Genomic DNA, 16,361 nt, shown 5'->3' on the forward strand with positions numbered 1-16,361 from the left:
TTTCTCAAGAAGCCTGGTTTTTGGCTGCCAATTTTGGACCCTAAGAGGGGGAAACAGAAATAAATTAATTAATTAATTAATTAGTTAATTAATTAAAATTTCCCTACTGGGGATGTGCCCACAACCAAGGTACATGCCTTGACCGGAATCGAACCTGGGACCCTTGAGTCCACAGGCCGATGCTCTATCCACTGAGCCAAACCGGTTAGGGCAAGACATTATTTAAATTTAGAGACATATGCTGCCTTGAATTTTGGAAATAAAAATTAAACTATTCATATATTGTACAAGGAGACAGTGAACACTCTTCACATGGATTTGAGTCCAGACACCCCAAACCTTTTATGAACTTCCAGTGAATGTATCCCTCCCTTTACGTGGCCTCAGATACACACTTAGATGCTAGATATTGCTTCATGCCTCTAATTATGTTGAGCATATTTTTTTAAAAAACTAATATTTGTTACAAAATAAATTTTTCACAGACTAAGCACTCAATGAAAACACAGAGGGCTCTCAACCGGAATGAAAGCTGTGGGTGAGTGTGTGTGCCTGGGAGTGTGCACAAGTACCGACTGTGCACAAAGTCTGTGTGTGCATGTGAATTGTGAGGCAGTCTGGAGTAGAGTGGGTGTCGATAGGAAAGAAACGGTGAGAAACAATGTTGGAAACGGTGAAGAGGTCCTTCCAAGGAGCCATCACTGGGGCTGCATTCACAGGTACTGGGGTGCGTGGACACCACAGTGAGTCCGTCAGACTCTGGTCACTGGAGTGAGAAGAAGCAGGGCACATGTCCTTTCTTCCCTCTTCCCCGCTACCCTGACCTCCCACTTCCTCACTTCACACACGTCTATTCTCTACCTAGGGATGTTGGGACAAGGTCAGGAAGGTGAGACAGCCTTGCCCTGAAAGACTTCACATACTAATGCCCTTCTCATTTGCCTGTGAAGCTGATTAATTTCCTTCCCAAGTCAGTTTGACTATTTTTTTTTATTAAGATAAGGGGTGATTCAACACAGAAAAGGGCCAATGGCATAATTCGGGGACAATGATTGCCAACCATCCTTATTACAGGTGATGAACTGCAGTTCAGTTTAAGACTGGTAGCATCTGAACCCAGGTTTTCCTGACATCGTTTCTTACACCGTGTTGTCACCAAGGAAAACCCTGACAGGCTGCATAGTAGCTGTGTAGCAACTATGCCCTCAAATATCAGCCTCTGAGACATTGTGGGATGAATCAGAATCCTATGGGGAGTTCCGTTGCATTTTATTTGAGTAGGAACACCATAGAATTTCAGTGGAAAATAAACGTAACTACCTCTTCATTGAAGCAGGCTTCGGGCCCCTCTGCTTTGCAGCACTTGTCCACTAGGTTAGTGAACTCTGTAAGCGATGACCGCAGCTCCTCATCTGTAAGTTCAGGCTTTAGCTTCACTAAATTCACAAGAAACCTGTGACCCAAAGATGTCAAATAGAATTAATTAAAAATTTATTTCTTAAGTTCCTCTTCTCCAAAATGCTTGTTATGGTATCATATATCTTGGGAAGGGAAGCGTCTCAATTTGAGTGAGCATAAAAAGTTAAAATATTCCCACTTTTGAAAGGTTCTTCTAAAATTTTTCTGTTAAACTTATGGGATGGATTTCCATGGTAACAATCTTTATAGGGTTATGTAACTATATAGGGTTATAGACAAGATAGTATAAAAAATGTGAACATATATTATGTCTTCATTATCACAGTATTGTAGAATATGTGACTACATTTGATCTTCCTAGAAAATTTATTTTCACTCCACTTGATATAGACATTGCCTAAATCTAAAAACTAGGTCTTATTTCTTGGCATTTATAGTATTGCCTAAGAAAATAAAAGTAAGATTCTTATCACTTTCAGGCCTCTCCTTTTTTCAAACACTGAGTTCTCAGGGCATTCTCTCAAGAAAATTTGATTAATTATAATCCTACTAGAGGCCTGGTGCATGACATCCATGTACTGGGGAAGCGGGGGTCCCTCAGCCTGGCCAGCAGTTGGACATCTCCCAAGGGGTCCTTAGCACTGCTGCAGAGGTGGGAGAGGCTCCCACCACTACCGTTGCACTCACCAGCCATGAGCCCACCTTCTGGCTGAGCGGTGCTCCCTCTGTGGGAGTGCACTGACCACCAGGGGGAAGCTCCTGTGTTGAGCGTCTGCCCCCGGTGGTCAGTGTGCATCATAGGGACCAGTCATTCTGCCGTTCAGCCAATTTGCATATTAGCCTTTTATTATATAGAATAAGCCTTTCTGCTGGGTATCCTAACTCACTTTCCCAACTCACAGTCTGCTGGACATTCCATGTCCACAGCAAAGGAAAAGGCTAGCTAGGTTTCAATGTTAAACAATGCAATCAATATGCTCTGGTGTTTTTCCGAGTTAGAGAGACAGGGCAATTTGATGGAAGGAAAAGGACTGTAATACCAAAATCACATATCCATTACAATAAACCTTCTCATTAACACATGGTGTGTCTTCAGGCTGCAGAAGAAGATGAGTAGAAGAGAATGGTAGTACCTGTCTTTCTTTCTCTGGAGCTCCTCATTATGTGCCTGACACAAGTCTGTGTGAAACGTGAATAAACCTTGAGAGGCAGATGGAGGCACATATGTTTTATCGGCGTCCAGGACCTCAAAGCAGTGCCTTCTGAAGGCAAAGTTGGTTTTACAACAGTGGTCCACAGCAGGGTTGATGGTTCGATTTTCATTTACTCCACATATCTCTCCAATAACTAAATCCACCTGTACCAATGAAAGTTGGAACTCAGATAGGACTTTAAAACTTGAGTGGTGCTCTGAAACATGGTTACGTGAATCATTAGATTGTTATAAGTTCACTCTTAACTTAATCAAAAACACTCATGCACTCATAAACTACTTGAAACCCCAACACTTTAGGCTACAATCAATCAATGTAAGGACAATGTGAACCTCAGCCCTCTCATAAAAAGGTAGAGAATTGTCTCTTCACCCTGTTTTCCTGCACCCTGCCTTCTGGACCTCTGTATTTTGGCTTCCTTCTAATTTCACGGTCATCTCAGAAACTCTCAGGTTTGCCCTTCCTGTTTACCTGTGAGATGAGGGGCTCCTTGGCAGCAAATACCTTGGTTAGTATGTAAAATCCTGCTTGAAATCCCTTGCATTGGTAATAAATATTGTAAAGGGAGAATTTAATACCCTATATTCTGAAACATTATTGTGATTCCTAAAACATTTTTCCTAACAAATTACTTCTATATAAATATGAGGTAAGAAAGATGATTTGGAGAATTCCAAGAAAATATTTAAGGCATTCTCTTTTTCTTCTTATGATTTTGATTCAGTGAGTCAAAAAGAAAACTTGACATTCCTTGCTTAACAATGTTGAAAACAATGAAGAGAGGAAAACACATAAGTGCTATAAAGCAATGAGGACATATACAGGGTGTCCCAAAAGCATGTATACGCACTTTAATAGCTGATGGCTCAATACCTGTTTCTTTCTTTTCAGCCAGACTAAGCTTTGAACAAAGGAAATTAATCCTAAAATGCCACTGGAAGTTTGAAAATGCAGTTGAAGTACAAATACTGCCTTTATAATTATTCAAAGTATGTATAAAAATGTAGACACATTATAACAACTGATAACTCACTTAATTTTCACTCCTTTTCAGGTTTGACGGATTTGGAATAATGGGTGAAGCCAGACTAAGCTTTGAAAAAAAGACATTTTTATGGGGACACATAAAAGGTAAAGTTTATGGTACAAAACTGGCAACAGTTGGCAAATTGAGGGTGTGTAAAATACCAAACGCAATGATTCTTGATGCTTGTGATTCCATTGTTGTGCGTTTTCAGTGGTGCCTGGACCAAAACGGTCATCAATTTGAAAACAGACATTGACAAAACAAAATAATTCATTTCTGTAGATACTTTTAAATTTTGAAAGTTAGCTATATGTTAATAAACCCTGACTTCATCATCACTCAAAGTGTGTATACATTTTTAGGACATTATGTCTATAGGTATTGGTTTTGGTAGGAATAGTCAGATACATGGGCCATGCTCACCAAATTATCAACGCAGGCAAACTCTTCACTCAGAGTGCAGCAGGTGAGTAAAGCTGTCACCATTTCCTCGCCAAGAAAGGTCAGTTCGTCAGTGGAGAGCTGAGGGGCTATCTTTGTGAATTTGATGAAGTAACTGAAAGAACATTTGACTGTTTGGTTAAGAACGAAGCAGATACCCATTTTCCCTTGTCTCACTACTTGAAACCCCAACACTTTAGGCTACAATCAATCAATGTAAGGACAATGTGAACCTCAGCCCTCTCATAAAAAGGTAGAGAATTGTCTCACTCTGTTTTGCATCCTGCCTTCTGGACCTCTGTATTTTGGCTTCCTTCTAATTTCACGGTCATCTCAGAAACTCTCAGGTTTGCCCTTCCTGTTTACCTGTGAGATGAGGGGCTCCTTGGCAGCAAATACCTTGGTTAGTATGTAAAATCCTGCTTGAAATCCCTTGCATTGGTAATAAATATTGTAAAGGGAGAATTTAATACGTACATGTGGAAAAGGATAAACTGAAATGAAAGAAACTAAGATCTTTAATGGGCTGAGTGACTTCCCAGTGAACAGCCAGATTGCAGAAATAGTTAAAACATATTTTGGTTGGACCGTCTGCTCAGTGCCACCTTGTCTCTGGGTCCATTTTTTGTTCATGAGTTTATGTTGATCATTACATTCCACGTATGAGTGAGATCATGTGGTATTTATCATTCTCTGACTGGCTCATTTCACTTAGCATAATGTTCTCCAGGTCCATCCATGCTGTTGCCAATGGTAAAAGTTCCTTCTTTTTTGCAGCAGCATAGTATTCCATTGTGTAGATGTACCACATTTTTTAATCCACTCATCTGCTGATGGGCACTTAGGCTGTTTCCAAAGTATGCATGCATATTAGCATGACCAATGGGCACAGACACTGGAGTTGAAGTACAAATACTGCCTTTATAATTATTCAAAGTATGTATAAAAATGTAGACACATTATAACAACTGATAACTCACTTAATTTTCACTCCTTTTCAGGTTTGACGGATTTGGAATAATGGGTGAAGCCAGACTAAGCTTTGAAAAAAAGACATTTTTATGGGGACACATAAAAGGTAAAGTTTATGGTACAAAACTGGCAATAGTTGGCAAATTGAGGGTGTACAAAATACCAAACTCAATGATTCTTGATGCTTGTGATTCCACTGTTGACATTTTCAGCAGTGTCTGGACCAAAACAGTCATCGATTTGAAGACAGACATTGACAAAACAAAATAATTCATTTTTGTAGATACATTTAAATTTTGAAAATTAGCTATATGCTAATAAACACTGACTTTATCATCACTCAAAGTGTGTATACATTTTTGGGACATTATGTCTATAGGTATTGGTTTAGTTTGGTAGAAATAGTTAGGTACATGGGCCATGCTCACCAAATTATCAACGCAGGCAAACTCTTCACTCAGAGTGCAGCAGGTGAGTAAAGCTGTCACCATTTCCTCGCCAAGAAAGGTCAGTTCGTCAGTGGAGAGCTGAGGGGCTATCTTTGTGAATTTGATGAAGTAACTGAAAGAACATTTGACTGTTTGGTTAAGAACGAAGCAGATACCCATTTTCCCTTGTCTCACTACTTGAAACCCCAACACTTTAGGCTACAATCAATCAATGTAAGGACAATGTGAACCTCAGCCCTCTCATAAAAAGGTAGAGAATTGTCTCTTCACCCTGTTTTCCTGCACCCTGCCTTCTGGACCTCTGTATTTTGGCTTCCTTCTAATTTCACGGTCATCTCAGAAACTCTCAGGTTTGCCCTTCCTGTTTACCTGTGAGATGAGGGGCTCCTTGGCAGCAAATACCTTGGTTAGTATGTAAAATCCTGCTTGAAATCCCTTGCATTGGTAATAAATATTGTAAAGGGAGAATTTAATACGTACATGTGGAAAAGGATAAACTGAAATGAAAGAAACTAAGATCTTTAATGGGCTGAGTGACTTCCCAGTGAACAGCCAGATTGCAGAAATAGTTAAAACATATTTTGGTTGGACCGTCTGCTCAGTGCCACCTTGTCTCTGGGTCCATTTTTTGTTCATGAGTTTATGTTGATCATTACATTCCACGTATGAGTGAGATCATGTGGTATTTATCATTCTCTGACTGGCTCATTTCACTTAGCATAATGTTCTCCAGGTCCATCCATGCTGTTGCCAATGGTAAAAGTTCCTTCTTTTTTGCAGCAGCATAGTATTCCATTGTGTAGATGTACCACATTTTTTAATCCACTCATCTGCTGATGGGCACTTAGGCTGTTTCCAAAGTATGCATGCATATTAGCATGACCAATGGGCACAGACACTGGGGCAGTGGGGGCTTTCCCTCAGAGGTGGGTGTGGCCGGGGGGGTGGTTAATCGGGAAAAAAGGAGACATGTAATACTTTAAATAAACAAACAAACACAAACAAAAAAAACCCCATATTTTTTAAACAGTGTTTTGATTTGAAGATGTTTGTTTTCAACACACACTAGATTACTATGGTAATTAATTAAGAAAATCCAGAATAAACTGCATATTATCCATGAATTTTCACCAGAACACTAGAAAATAAATATTAAAACTTTAAGCAAATCCATAATTATTTCTACAAACTTAGTAAGATGGGCTTAAATCCTGGCAATCCATCCTTTCCTTGGGAAATTGTAACCACTTAAAGTTGACTTCACCTCACCCTCACCCCCAAACGGGGAAGAATCCAGAAATTCTGGGTTGAGAGTAGGAAAGACAAGTCCAAACAAAAACTAAAACATTATAGAATCAGTTTCTCCAGAATCCTGTATTTCTTTAATTTCTAGCCTCCTTCCTGATAAGAGCTTACCATGATAGCTCAATGTACTTCCTGACTTTGTGGTTTTATTCTTTCCCAGAGTTTATGAATTCACCATAACTGAACGACTGAACTAAAATTTTGACACTTGGTGGCTCTCTTTATTTTATCCTGATCACAAGTGTTAACCGACTTGTGCAAACAACTTACTGGTATTTCAAGTCATCTTTCCCCAAATTCTGGAAATGTTCACATTCCCGTTGTACTATTTTGAGGCTTTTCTCAGTTGTCTCATTGAATTTGTTTTCCTGAAAATAAGAACGATTATGTTTATGAATATTTTATCTAAAATTTAATCATAAACTTCACATCGAGTTGTCAAATAGCTTTTTTAATTTATATACTATTTTCCAACTATTATTAGCTTACATTATTCACTAAATCAAGGGTAGTTTTCTTTATATGTGTGTGTAAAAATTTGGATCTCATTCAATTATAGTTATAGATACTTTTTTTTGCTTAAATATGAAAGTCCAAATTTTTCATCATTTTGTACTTTTTTAGCTTTCCAGTTTACAAAGTATAATTCACATCTCATGGTGAGAAGGATTATATTTGATTCTCACTTTGAAGTAGACAGAACAGCTGTTAATCTGTTTTTACGTAATAGAAACTAGACTTGTGAAATAATGACTTGCCCAGAATGACCCAGCTGATAAGTACTGCTAAAGAATATTTGTATAAATAAAGGTAAATGAATCCCATTTACCTTTATTTTATACCTTCTTTTTCATCAGTTAATGTTGGAAATTAGAACCTCCAATAGTTCAAATACTTTATAAACTCCCTCTCTCATGAGACATAAAATCAGACACTTGCTGAGTCAACACCAGAGAGAAAACTACACACCAGTGAGTAGATGCTGTGGGACAAATTGTGTCTCCATGTAAAATAAAATAAAAAATTATAGCAGTATGATTCATTTAAGAATCAGAAAAAAACCTCCTCTTCTTACTTCATTGCTCAAATATAAATGAGTATAAACTGGCTTTTATGGCAAGTGGAATAAATTTTTTAAATAAACCAAAAGCAGCATATATCAAATGAATGAGAAATAAATCATAAATTTCAAATAATTTTTATAATACAAAAAGAGTACATATGAATTGATAGTAAAAACATGAATTTCAATAGGAAAATGGGTAACAAACATGAACAAATTATTTATAGAAAACTTATAATTACTATAGCTAAAATTATATAGGAAAAGCTTAATTTCATTTAAAAAATCAAAGGTTTGCTTAAAATATATTCACTATTTTTTATATATAAATCTAGTAAAGTTCATTTTCATGTGCAACATTGGTGAAGGTGAGAGTAAAATGAGCATTTTTAAGTATTCTTGTAGGACTATATGTTGGTAAAAACTTTCTAGAGTAACTAAATCATTTGTATTAAATGTTTTATGTCTACTATTTAACCTAATAATTTCTCTTCTGATTATCTATTTTAAGAAAATAATTAATAATAAATATTAATAAAAATGATTACAGAGATATTGCTTATAAGATTTAAAAAAACCTAATAACTAAACATCCAAAATGCCCAACATAGTAGAAAAGCAGTTAAGTAAATTATTATGATGGTATACCTCTGTTTAAAGTACATTTTGAATTTCATTTAATGACATAAAGTTTTCTATGACACTAAATGAAAAACACATCCAAAAATTCCATCAGAAATATTATTCTAATGTTATTTTGAAACACATTCATATACAGGGTGGGCAAAAGTAGGTTAGAGTGCACTAAACACAGATTATACTTGTCTTATTATTTATTAATTATTGTATTGTTTTCCATATGCACAACTATAAACTATACTTTTGCCCCACCCTGTGTAAGAATATTTAATTCAAAAGATGAAAGAAAATGTTAATTATAGCTATTTCTTGGTGACAGAATCAGAAAGTTTTTATATTTTTCTTCTTAATTTTTGGTACTTTTGAATTCTTTTTAATAATCATTTATTACTTTTACAATCATAAAAATATTCAATATGATTCAATAAGATACAGGGTACATAAATAAAAATACAAATGAAAAATGTTTAATGGGACTTTTGTTCATCAACACACAGGATTAATAGTTCAAAACATTATATATAACCCAATGATTTGGGTCTTCCTAGTGGTCACCTTGCACTGAATTCAAAGTAGACTCAGATTGGTCAGTCACATTTTCTATCCCCTACCAGTGATGGCGAACCTATGACATGTGTGTTAGAGGTGACACGCGAACTCATTTTTTTGGTTGATTTTTCTTTGTTAAATGGCATTTAAATATATAAAATAAATATCAAAAATATAAGTCTTTGTTTTACTATGGTTGCAAATATCAAAAAATTTCTATATGTGACACGGCCCCAGAGTTAAGTTAGGGTTTTTCAAAATGCTGACACACCGAGCTCAAAAGGTTCGCCATCACTGCCCTAGACCAGTGATTCTCAACCTTCCTAATGCCTCGACCCTTTAATACAGTTCCTCATGTTGTGGTGATCCCCAATTTCATTGTTACAAATTGAACATAATTAAAGCATAGTGATTAATCACAAAAACAATATGTAATTATATATGTGTTTTCCGATGGTCTTAGGCGACCCCTGTGAAAGGGTCGTTCAACCCCCAAAGGGGTCGCAACCCACAGGTTGAGAACCACTGCCCTAGACTAAATTAAAACTTTGATATCAATTTTTCTGTGTGTGTTGTTTTGATTTATGGGTTTTGTTTATTCCTCGGGGCCCACGGAATGGAACCTACCATGGTACTGTAACAGTCTGGAGGGTTTTCTGCGTTGCAACACTCTCTCAGGAGGTCATTGTACACTCTAGCAATTCTTAAAAGCTCCGGTGTAGACAGTTCTTGATGTCTCCTTGAGTATTCATAAAGAAACCTGTGATGTGTAAAGTATCTTGTATATTAGAACTTAGAGAATGAGCAAAACACCAAATCCTGCTATCTTTTAGTCTAGTCAGATTGAATATTAAGTCTGCTCTCAAATGCCGTGCCTCCTCTGGTTTGGTCAGGGAGTGATTTAAGAGGGCAATGTAACTACAGGCGATTATTTTACCTAAATTCTCTATAAATAATGATTTAAACTAACAATGCTTTTACTTAGAGGATGGAATTGTTAGAGTTATTTAGAATTAATTATTAAGATTAATTAATAAAGCATCAGATATTAATTGAGGATAATGGCTTGGGTCGATTTCTGGGTTCTCTGTTCTGTTCCATTGGTCTATATGTCTGTTCTTGTGCCAGTATCAGGCAGTTTTGAGAACCATGGCTTGGTAATATAACTTGATATTCGGTATTGTGATCCCTCCAACTTTGTTTTTCTTTCTCAGGATTGCTGTGGCTATTAGAGGTCTTTTTTTTATTCCAGATGAATATTTGGAGAGTTTGTTCTAGATCTTTGAAATATGCCATTGGTAATTAATAGGGATTGCATGGAATCTGTAGATTGCTTTGGGTAGTATGGACATTTTAATGATGTTGATTCTATCAATCCATGAACATGGTATGTTCTTCCATTTGTTTATGTCTTCCTCTATCTTTTTTTTCAATGTCCTATAGTTTTCCGAGTACAAGTCTTTTACGTCCTTAGTTAAGTTTATTTCTAGGTACCTTAATTTTTATGTTGCAATGGTAAATGGGGTTTTTTTTTCATTTCTCTTTCTGTGAGTTCATTATTGGTGTATAAAGAGGCCATAGATTTCTGGGTGTTGATTTTGCATCCTGCTACATTGCCAAATTCATTTATTAGGTCTAGTAGTTTTTTGATGGAGTCTTTGGGGTTTTCTATGAACAGTATCATGTCATCTGCGAATAAGGACAGTTTTACTTTTTCTTTTCCAGTTTGGATGCCTTTTATTCCTTCTTCTTGTCTGATCACTATGGCTAGCACTTCCAGTACTATGTAGAATAGGAGTGGTGAAAGTCCCTCCATTCCCACTTTGCTGAGAGTTTTTCTCAGGAAAGGGTGTTGGATTTTGTCAAATGCTTTTTCTGCATCGATTGATATGATTATGTGATTTTTGTCTCTCAGGTTGTTTATGTGATGTATCACATTTATTGATTTGTGGATATTTTACCATCCTTGCATCCCCGGAATAAATTCCACTTGGTCATGGTGTATGATCTTTCTAATGTATTGCTGAATCTGATTTGCTAGAATTTTGTTGAGGATTTTAGCATCTATGTTTATCAGAGATATTGGCCTGTAATTCTCTTTCTTTGTAGTGTCTTTGTCTGGTTTTGGGATTAGGGTAATGCTGGCTTCATAGAAAGAGCTTGGAAGTGTGCCTTCCTCTTGAATTTTTTTGGAATAGTCTGAGGAGGATAGGTTTTAGTTCTGCTTTGAATGCTTGGTAGAACTCTTCTGTAAAGCCATCTGGACCAGGGCTTTTGTTTGCTGGAAGATTTTTTATCGCTGTATCAATTTCTTCAGTAGTTATTGGCCTATTCAGGTTTTTTTATTCTTCTTGATTAAGTTTTGGGAGCTTGTATTTTTCTAAGAATATGTCCATTTCATCTAGGTTGTCCATTTTGTTGGGATAGAATTGTTCATAGCATTTTTTCATAATCGTTTGTATTTCTGTGAGATTGGTTGTTACTTCACCCTTTCATTTCTGATTTTGTTTATTTAGGTCCTCTCTCTCTGCTTCTTGGTGAGCCTGGCTAGAGGTTCATCAATCTTGTTTATCCTTTCAAAGAACCAGCTCCTGATTTTGTTGATCTATGTATTGTATTTTTGGTCTCACGTCGTTTATCTCCATTCTGATCTTTATTATTTCCTTCCCTCAGCTTATGCTGAGCTTTTCTTGTTGCTCTCTTTCTAACTCTTTGAGTTGTAAAGTTAGATAATTTATTACCATAGTTTTGTGTTTTTTTTTGAGATAGGCCTGTAGAGCCATGAACTTCCCTCTCAAGACTGCTTTTACTGTGTCCCATAGATTTTGGATTATTGTGTTTTCATTGTCATTTGTTGCCATGATGCTTTTTATTTCTTCTTTGATCTCTTTGGTAACCTAGTCATTGTTTAACAGCATGCTATTTAGCCTCCAGACGTTGGATATTTTCATTGTTTTTATTTTAGTTGATTTCTAGTTTTATGCCATTGTGATCTGAAAAGATGCTTGATATGATTTCTATCTTCTTGAATTTGAAGAGACTTTGCCTATGTCCCAATATGTGGTATATCTTTGAAAATGATCCACGTGCACTTGAGAAGAATGTATATTCTATGGCTTTGGGGTGAAATGTTCTGAAGATGTCAATTAACTGTGCTGGGAAATTTAGTCAGATACATGCAAAAAAATGAAACTAGATCACCAACTTATACCATCCACAAAAACAAACTCAAAATGACTAAAGGACTTGAATATAAGACAAGAAACCATAAAAATCTTATAAGACTCCATAGGCAGCAAAATAGCAGACATATGTCATAGCAATATCTTTACAGACACAGCTCCTAGGGAAAGAGAGACTAAGGAGAAAATAAACAAATGGGACTACATCAAAATAAAAAGCTTCTGCACAACAAAGGAAACCATCAACAAAACAACAGGAAAGCCCACTGCATGGGAGAACATATTTGCCAATGATATTTCTGATAAAGGTTTAATCTCCAAAATTTACAGAGAACTCATACAACTTAAATAAAGGAAGATAAACAATCCAATCAAATAATGGGCAAAAGATCTAAATAGACACTTTTCGAAAGAGTACATACAGAAGGCCAAGAGACATATGAAAACATGCTCAAAGTCACTAATCATCTGAGAGATGCAAATCAAAACAACAATGAGATACCATCTCACACCTGTCAGAATGGCTTTCATCAACAAATCAACAAACAACAAGTGCTGGCGAGGATGTGGAGAGAGAGGAACCCTCGTGTATTGCTGGTGGGAATGCAGACTGGTGCAGCCACTGTGGAAGACATATGGAGTTTCCTCAAAAATCTAAAAATGAAACTCCCATTTGACCCAGAAATCCCACTTCTAGGACTATATCTCAAGAAACGAGAAACACCAATCAGAAAGGATATATGCACCCCTATGTTCATAGCAGCACAATTTACAATAGCTAAGATTTGGAAACAGCCTAAGTGCTATCAGCAGATGAGTGGGTTAAAAAACTGTGGTGCATCTTCACAATGGAATACTATGCTGCTATAGAAAAGAAGGAACTTTTACCATTTGCAACAACATGGATGGAACTGGAAAGTATTATGCTAAGCGAAATAAGCCAGTTGGAGAAAGATAAATATCACATGATCTCACTCATGCATTGGATATAATGATCAACATAATTTGATGAAGAAGAATAGATCCAGAGACAAATAGTAGGGGAAGGGAGAGGTTAGAGAACAACCAAAGGACTTGTACGCATGCATATTAGCATAACCAATGGACACAGACACTAGGGTGGTGGGGGCTTGCCCAGAGTGGGAATGACTGGGGATGGGAGGTCAATTGGGAAAAAAGGAGACATATGTAAAACTTTAGACAATAAATTTTAAACAATGAAAAAAAGCATCAGAAATAGTATATCATACCACCAATACTTGAGAAAATACAGATCAAGTATAATTCTGCTGGAAAATGCATTCAGATTTTCAACTAAATATATTTATAGATATACTTAGTCCTCAAGATAAGTACTATTTTATAGCTGAGGAAACTAAGTCCCTGACCAGTTAAGCACCTTGCTATTAATGGAAGTATAGAATTTTAACCTAATTTCCATGTGATGCCTACTTCATTCTTTTTTTAAAACTATAATACTCTCTGCTTAAACTCTTCTCAAGAGAGAACTCTTAGACATATGTAATACTCTTTGTAATACTTTAAGCAATAAAAAAAGAGCAAAAAAAAAGAAAAACAAGAAGAGATCACAACGATGCTCTTTTGGAAAAAAAAACACCCTAAAAACTGTAAAAAAAAAAAAGAGAGAGAGAGAGAACTCTTCTCTAAGTACTTCATCTGTACTATTTACAATCTTTTTCTTAAGAAAACATTAACTACTCAAAATATATTAAAAATGGTCTTCCAGCCCTAGCCTGTTTGGCTCAGTGGATAAAGAATCAGCCTGTGGACCGAAGAGTCCTTGATTCTGGTCAAGGACATGTACCTAGGTTGCCAGCTCCTCCTTGGGCCAGGCCCTGGTCAGGGTGTGTGCAGGAGGCAACCAATTGATGTGTTTCTCTCACATCAAGATTTCTCTCTGTCTTTCCCTCTCTCTTTCACTCTCTCTAAAACTCAATAAAAAATATCCTCAGGTGATTATTTAAATAATAATAATATTAATAATGGTCTTCCATGTTTTGTGAGAGCAGTACCTCAGAAGAATTTTTGAAGTCCAGGGAACAATTTTTTAACCCTTTTGTTTTGCAGCCTTTGACTGTCTTGATTCATCTTGGTTTTTCTGACATCTTCTCTCCCTCTCTATCTGCCTTCTCAGTCCCATTTGTAGGATATATCCCCATCCCCTAAAGCAGAGGTGTTTATCCTTCAGAGAACTAAGGGCTCCCTTTAATATCTGACATAAGTGATGGACCTTTCCACAAGAATAAAATTACATCTAAAAACACCACCAAAATGTTGCAAAAAAACCCCTTAGAATCCTACCCTAGCTTGGCATTGAAGTCTTGCGTCAAACAGTCACACCCGGAAAGACTGCACCTTAAATCTCTATTTCTGACTTAACATGCTCATTGTTGCTCTATCATTTTTCCCCGACACTTCAAACACTATCTGTGTTGTAATAGTAATGATGATGAAGAAGATCATAATGATGATAACAATTGCTTGCATTTAGTAAGCGCTTGCACCAGGCTCAAGTGAAATGGATTACATCTATCATTTGGTTTACTTCAATTTGACTTAGCACCATGACTTGTGAGAAGCAATAGATCACAGTGGTTATAACAACAGGAGTTTGGAGTCAGACTGCTTGCATTTGAATCCTGGCTCTCCTGCATATTAGCTATGTGACTTTAAAGCAAGTTACTTAACGTCTGTGCTTCAGTTTTCTTTGCTTGTAAAATGAGAATAATAAAAGTATTTTAACCTCAGAGGGTTGTTTTGAAACATATATGACAACAGGTGAGAAGCACTTAAAATTTGGTAAATATTCAATAGCCTGCATCTTCAGTCCAGGTCTCCTTCCAGAGCTCCAGGTTGTCATGTAAAATTTTCTCTTGACGGTTCCAGTGAATTTTTCTACAGGCACCTCACAGTCAATGTGCATAGATTCAAAAATACTATCATACACCCAAAACCTGCTTCTTCACCCATACTTTCCATCTCATTGAATCTGAAAACTACTTACCCAACCACCTAAGCCCCAAACTTGGGTTCATTCCAGATGAAGTTTCTAAAACACAAAAGTGATTTTGTCCTTCCTCATTCTTTAATGAAAATCCTTCAGCGGCATCTCGTTACTTAGCATGCCTGCGTGACCTGAACCCTTTCACTTCTTACTACCCTGTCTCTCTCTGCAGATACCCTATTCATAGCCACATATGCACCGAATGGTTTTATACTTCAATCCATGCTCTACCCCCTAGATTAACAAAGTTTCCGCAAGAACTTCCTTCTGATCAAGCTTTTCTAGCAGCCCCAAATACCATTGACCACTTCCTTCTTCTCTGCCCTCACATTACTTAGCATATAGTGCAAGAAATAAAAGAACATTTCTTGCACTCATTTATATGTCTGTCTCTTCTCACATTTTGCTCCCTATTGATGAAAGCTTACTGGAGATATAGAAACCCTATAGTAAACCTAGTAAAGCTCCTGAATTATATGTCATTATCAATAAACTTTGAATGAATGAATGACTATCCCATAAATTTTATATATGGTGAATTAAAGCACAGAAAGGTTAACTCGTCCCAGTGACTCAATCAGGATTCATATCTTGTCCCTTTGGTTCCAAGTCCACTAGTTTTGCCTTGAACAGCTGGGGTGGCATCCCATGACAGTTAAGCCCACAACCTCCTGGAGTCAAATCCTTACTCTGTCATTTTTTTGGCTGTGAACTTTGGGTAAGTTACTGAGCTTCTCTGTACCTCAGTTTGCTCATCTGAAAAAATGGGAGGAATCATTTATTTTACATGACCTTATAAGAATTGAAATAAATAATCTCTATAAAATACTTAGCCCATTGTCTGGCACATATCAAATACTTGATAAATGTTAGCCATCACTATAAAAACACAGTTGCATTTTTTTAAAATTGTGAAAATACCATAATCTGTAACCATGATTTTTTAAAATTATATACTACCCAATGATTTAAATGGTGCCCATTCTTTCAACCCAAATTACCCAAAATAGGTCAAATCATAAGTTTCTGTTTGCCTTATAAATTTCAATATAGGGTTATGTTACTTAGCCATGAAG

At 36.5% G+C, this 16,361-nt stretch overlaps 1 protein-coding gene across 1 annotated transcript in view; it reads right to left on the bottom strand.

Moving 5' to 3' along the window:
* The window catches only part of AFM (afamin), a 34,641-nt gene continuing 18,280 nt past the window's right edge, over positions 1-16,361 (bottom strand). Inside the window, exons 9-14 of the mRNA XM_014546607.1 lie at positions 9,706-9,838; positions 7,098-7,195; positions 5,502-5,634; positions 2,553-2,776; positions 1,321-1,453; positions 1-40 (exon numbers count right to left, since the gene is read on the bottom strand). Coding sequence (XP_014402093.1) covers positions 5-40; positions 1,321-1,453; positions 2,553-2,776; positions 5,502-5,634; positions 7,098-7,195; positions 9,706-9,838 — 757 coding nt within the window. The 3' untranslated portion in view covers positions 1-4. The remainder of the gene's footprint in view (positions 41-1,320; positions 1,454-2,552; positions 2,777-5,501; positions 5,635-7,097; positions 7,196-9,705; positions 9,839-16,361) is intronic.

Source organism: Myotis brandtii, unplaced genomic scaffold (genome assembly GCF_000412655.1).
Source record: "Myotis brandtii unplaced genomic scaffold, ASM41265v1 scaffold453, whole genome shotgun sequence".
NCBI classification, from domain to species: Eukaryota; Metazoa; Chordata; class Mammalia; order Chiroptera; family Vespertilionidae; genus Myotis; species Myotis brandtii.